Source organism: Desmodus rotundus, chromosome 7 (genome assembly GCF_022682495.2).
Source record: "Desmodus rotundus isolate HL8 chromosome 7, HLdesRot8A.1, whole genome shotgun sequence".
Classification (NCBI taxonomy): domain Eukaryota; kingdom Metazoa; phylum Chordata; class Mammalia; order Chiroptera; family Phyllostomidae; genus Desmodus; species Desmodus rotundus.
The window spans coordinates 6145474-6150255 of record NC_071393.1 but is presented as its reverse complement, the minus strand read 5'-3'; the positions used below and the strand labels follow the sequence as shown (position 1 = coordinate 6150255).

Below are 4782 nucleotides of genomic sequence, written 5' to 3'. Positions count from 1 at the left end.
CCTGTTTCCGTGTCTGCTAATTGTTGTAACCTCATGAATCCTCCTGAACCCTGCCCTTGGCTGATGGTCCTAACATAAGCTTCCAGAATCAGGTGCCTTCAGGAAGAATAGGCTGGGAGCCCAATCTGCAAGACTCACACCCTTGGAGTCTGGGAGATTCTGGGCCAGGCTCCTTTCCCCTCTTTGAGCCTCAGTTTACCCTGCCTTAAATGTGTGGTTTTTCAAATTTGGCTCCATTGAGGTAGCTCAGGAGCCATGGAGGAGTTTCACTCACTGGCCCAAAGCTCCCCCCGCCCCCCCACCCTGGGGTGTCTGCTAGAAATGCAGACCCCTGGGCTCCACCCAGATCTGCTGCATCAGAATCTGAAGGCATGGGGGGAGGAGGAGTCAGGATTCTTAACAAGCTCCTCAGGTGATATGGATGAACGTCAGGACTGCGGGGCTGGATGAGTATATGTATTAGGGGTTTGGGGTAAGAGTATGAGAACGAACCACAGAGGATACAATGTTTGGAAACACTCAACAGTCAGAACTGGAAGAGGCTCCAAGACCTCGTTTTTTCCGGTTTTGTGTGACTGTAGGGTGGGACAGAAACTGAACCTACCTGGCTGGAGAGAAGGTGGACCTGGATGCAGTGCTATCCCAAGGGTGGCCAGTAGGGGTCGCTTGGAGCCGCAGCATCCACAACAGCCATCTGGGCATTCTGGGATGTTGCAAAGGCTGATCAAAGCTTGTTGCAGGTCCTGGTCTCTGAATCTCCCTAGACAGAACCCGGCCCTCCTCCCCAAGGGCAGAGGCTGGGGCTCTGAGGTCCCAGGGAGCTGATCATGGCGTCTCCCAGCTTTCTCCCATATCTTCCCAGAGGCCCTCAGCTCCCAGTCCGAGTTCCTCATTCCTAGCAATTGTACCAGGAAGCACCTTGTGCATTGCCTGGTGCTATACCTGGGAACAGAACTTGAGCCTCTGCTCGCTTAGGTACTACAAAGAGGAGGGTCTGCCTCTGCCGCCATCACACTTCCTGCCGCAGGACAAGAGAATTATGGGGACCCCACACCGCCAGCTGCCCAAGGCTGAAAGAAGCCATGGTCCTGGTGTCGTCATTTGCTGCAAGCTGCTTTATGGGGGGAACCAAAGGTCCCCAAGAACAGAGCCACCCCACCCCTTCCTTGGCAGGAATAGACAGGGAGAGGAGGAGAAAGACCGTTTATTTCTCCACCCACAGTGGGACTGGTAGGTTTTCAAAAGAGCAATCACTGGCATCCCTTTAAATCTTGGCTGACTTCCACCGAGGCAGCCAATCAACAGAGGCGGAGCTGGTGAGTTGCCTGGGCAACAGGCCCCTGGTTGGCCGAGACCATCAGCTACCCCACTGCCCACTTCCAAGTAGGGGAAATGGACTCTTTGCTCTCCAGTCTGCTTTTTAGACCTGCTGGCCTAAGCTAGGCCTCCTCTTCTCCCTCCCGAAGCCAGAAACTCCAGCCTTTGGATCTTGACATTGGGAATGATGTGATGGAGAGGATGGGGTGGGGAGGCAAAGAGAATAGTGCCTTTATATGGGACAGACGTAAGGCCTGGGAATGGGAGGGGAGGAGGAGGAGGACGTCAGGGTCCCAGGAGGGTGAGGAGACAAAAGCACAAAGTAAGATACCTCTAGTACCTCCTCTCTGACCTGCCCCTTTGCAAAACTGTCCAAAAATCTGGGGGCAGAGATGGGGGTCAGCAGAGCTTCCCAAGCACCCCTTTTTCTCCTTGGAGCCAAAGCAGGTCCCTAAGTGCTTGACCCAAATCCTTCTGCTGGCAGATAAGCCTGTGCAGATGTGACAGAGACACAGATGGGATCCACATGGGGTGTCACAGGGGTCTTCTGTCTCTTCCCCCCAGATTGGGGGTGAGTAGAGGCACGTGGGTGTGCGTGCATGTGTTCAACAGGACACGAGTGTTTGTGTGTGGGGGTGGGGCTCTGTCTTTTTGGTAGGGAGGTCGCTGTGGTTTCTGGTACTCTCTCTGCGACCCTCTCAGGGTCGGAGCTGGCTGGCCTGCTGTCTTCCCATCATTCTCAAGGGCCTCCAGCCAAATCTCCAGAATGCTTCTGGCTTCTTCCGCAGGCTCCTCCCTAGTCCTGAACCTGGGCCACCAGGAGGACGCACCTGGTGGAGGGAGGCCTGTGCCAGACAAGGGGCAAAGCAGGAGGGAAGGTGGGCAGCCTGGGGCCTCAGGCCTTGGCCGTGGCCTCGGACACACCCTGGGCTGTGAGCTCGGCCAGCACGTTGTCTAGGTAGCTCGCGTCCGGGTAGCCATGGCCGGTGAGATTGGATCCAAACTCGGTTTTGTGGTGGATCTCGTTCCACACCACGGTGTCCGACTCGCCGGTGGTGTTGGACGTGCCGATGGTGAAGATGAGCCTTCGCTCCCAGGCGGTGATGAGCAGTCTCAACACCTGGAGGACGGGTGGTGGGGAGGGGTCACAGGCAGCCCCTGCCCATGGCTTGAGCCCCTCCAGCCCAGCCTCCCCTCCCCACCACATTGCAGCTCCCTTAGGACCGCCTGAGCGCAGCAGGGTGCCGCATGGCTGCCCAGCTTGGCCACTGCCTTCCCTGGACTGACTCTCCCAGTAGAAAGCTCTCTCCACTTTATTGGCCTGTTTCTTCTGGGGCTAAGGAAGGGCCTCACAATGATGGCCTCTGTGGTGTTCGGTCTGGACCTCACACTGGATTAAATAGCCACTTTGTGACTTCACTGGCAATATTTAAAAACCTGGAGATTTCACATGAAAATCGGAATTTCTGGCTTCTCTCGAAAAGCAAAAAGTAAAAGCAGACAAAATCTATAGTGTGGTGGTGAAGAGCCTGGACTGCCTGGGTTCAAATCCAGGCTCCACCACTTGCCAGCTGTGTGACTTGGGCGGGTTACTTCTTTATCTGTAGAATCCAGCCAAGGCCTTGGCCTCAGCGGTGCCTGGCAGGACTGGACGCACGCTAGGTGGCTGTGGTCCCCACTGGTGTGGGGAGGAGTATGAGAGCAGGGACGTGATAATGACCATCACAGGCCGGGCAGCCTGTGGCTGGGGCCCTGGCCCACAGCCCTGCACCCACCTTCCGGCCCTTCTCATTGTTGGGCAGGTAGCAATGGCGTGGGAAGCCTCTTGCGGTGAACTTCTTGCCTGGGTTGGGGTGCTCAGGGCCCTGTGGGAGGAGAAGCAGGGGCTTGAACCACAGACAGGTGTCGGGGGCCTTTGAAGGGGGTCAAAGGAGTTGGGGTCAGGATCCGAGCAGGGCTCACCTGGATGCCTGTGGGGATGTCGTAGACAATGCGGATGGTCTGGGTGTCAGCGAAGCCAGGCAGCGAGTGAGGGATGAGGTGGAACTCCATCTTCCCAGGTGGCTGAGTGCCCGTCTTCTCCCCATAGATGGCCTTGCAGGTGGGGCACTGCAGGCTGCCATCCTGGGACAGGGGAGGCTGGAGATGAGGTCCCCAGGTGTCCCAGGCCCTCTGGGCTCCCTTTCCTGTTCCCCACCCACTGTCCCCACCAGCTCACCTTGTTGCCATTGGAGTACATGGCCACGAGGCACAGCAGGTGGTACATGTGGCCGCAGCGGCCCAGGCGGCCCACGAGCTCGGGCCGCACGCCCTTGTGCCGAAGCACACCCTCATAGCCGGATGCCGTGACCAGCCGCTCCATGCAGATGGTGCAGTCCTGCGGGGAGGGCACGGGGGACGGAGCACGGGGTCCGGCAGGACACCGCCTCTCGGGCACCCATTTGTCACAGGAAGAGGACACCCCTACATATCAAATTCAGATCTATGGTTCCCTCATACCCCCTCCTGAGGGATGAAAGGGCAAACTAGCAAAAGCAAAACTTAAAAAAAAATATGTGAGTAAAAATATGATACAAAAACTGATCACCAAAAGATTGATACCTGTGATTCTATGAAACTTCAGCATTTCTGTTTATCAAAAGACTTTGTAAAGAAAGCAGAAAGGCAAACCCACAACCTGGGAGAAGGGACTGGAACACAGAACCTCGAGGACGTCCTACTGAGGGCAGGGGAGAGGAGAGGAAGCGGGGTAGGGGAGAGCGGGCCCTCCGCCCAGCTCCCCTGGGACTCACCTCATCGGGGGGGTTCTTCACCTTCTGCATGTACCTTCGCACCACATCCTCGGGGTTCTTACCTGCAAGGACACAAGGGGGTGGGCTTGAGGGCAGCCTGAGGCCCTGGCTCAGGATACAGTGAGGGGTTAGAGAGCTGAGGTTGGAGGGGTTAAATGTTGGTGGCAGAAGGGGTCAGGGAAACGGGAATTGAGATCAGGAAATGGAGGTGAAGTCCTAAGACCCAAGAACAAATTGGAGCTGAGGGGTCAGAGGACTTGCGGTCATGGGTTAGTGGGGTTAAGTTCAGGGGTCAGGGTAGGGCGCGGAGGGCGTACTCTTCTTGAGGTGCTTCTTCTTGGTCTTGCGGCACACGCCAGGCACGCCGGGCACGGGCTTGACGTCGCTCTTGCTCACTGGCGGGGGGTGCAGGATAGGCTTGGGGGCCCTGGTCAGGCACACAGGCAGCCCGGCGGCGCACAGCAAGATCCCGGTCATCCCTGGGGGCGTGGCCTGGGCAGTCAGGAGCGAAGAGCCCTCCATGCCCCGCCCACCCAGCTGTCCCACCCTCACGTCCTTGGATTTACGCCTGCAGCCTCTCCCTCAGACTCCGCCCACCTGCCCAGGGATAGTGGGGTCCTGAGAGGGATGAGTTGGGTGGGCCCTGGGCCGCACCCCTGGTTAAAGCCAAGTA

At 57.5% G+C, this 4782-nt stretch overlaps 1 protein-coding gene across 6 annotated transcripts in view; it reads right to left on the bottom strand.

Annotated features, from left to right (window-relative positions):
- Positions 1-1980: 1980 nt before the first annotated feature.
- DTX1 (deltex E3 ubiquitin ligase 1) overlaps positions 1981-4782 on the bottom strand; it is a 32839-nt gene continuing 30037 nt past the window's right edge. For 5 of the 6 annotated variants that reach the window (XM_053927687.2, XM_053927688.2, XM_053927691.2 and 2 more), the window contains 6 exons: positions 4427-4588; positions 4110-4171; positions 3536-3694; positions 3280-3456; positions 3093-3182; positions 1981-2437 (listed from right to left, as the gene is read on the bottom strand). In XM_053927687.2, the coding sequence (XP_053783662.1) occupies positions 2213-2437; positions 3093-3182; positions 3280-3456; positions 3536-3694; positions 4110-4171; positions 4427-4588 (875 nt within the window). In that variant the 3' untranslated portion in view covers positions 1981-2212. The remainder of the gene's footprint in view (positions 2438-3092; positions 3183-3279; positions 3457-3535; positions 3695-4109; positions 4172-4426; positions 4589-4782) is intronic. The other variant, XM_053927689.2, reaches the window with a different exon arrangement.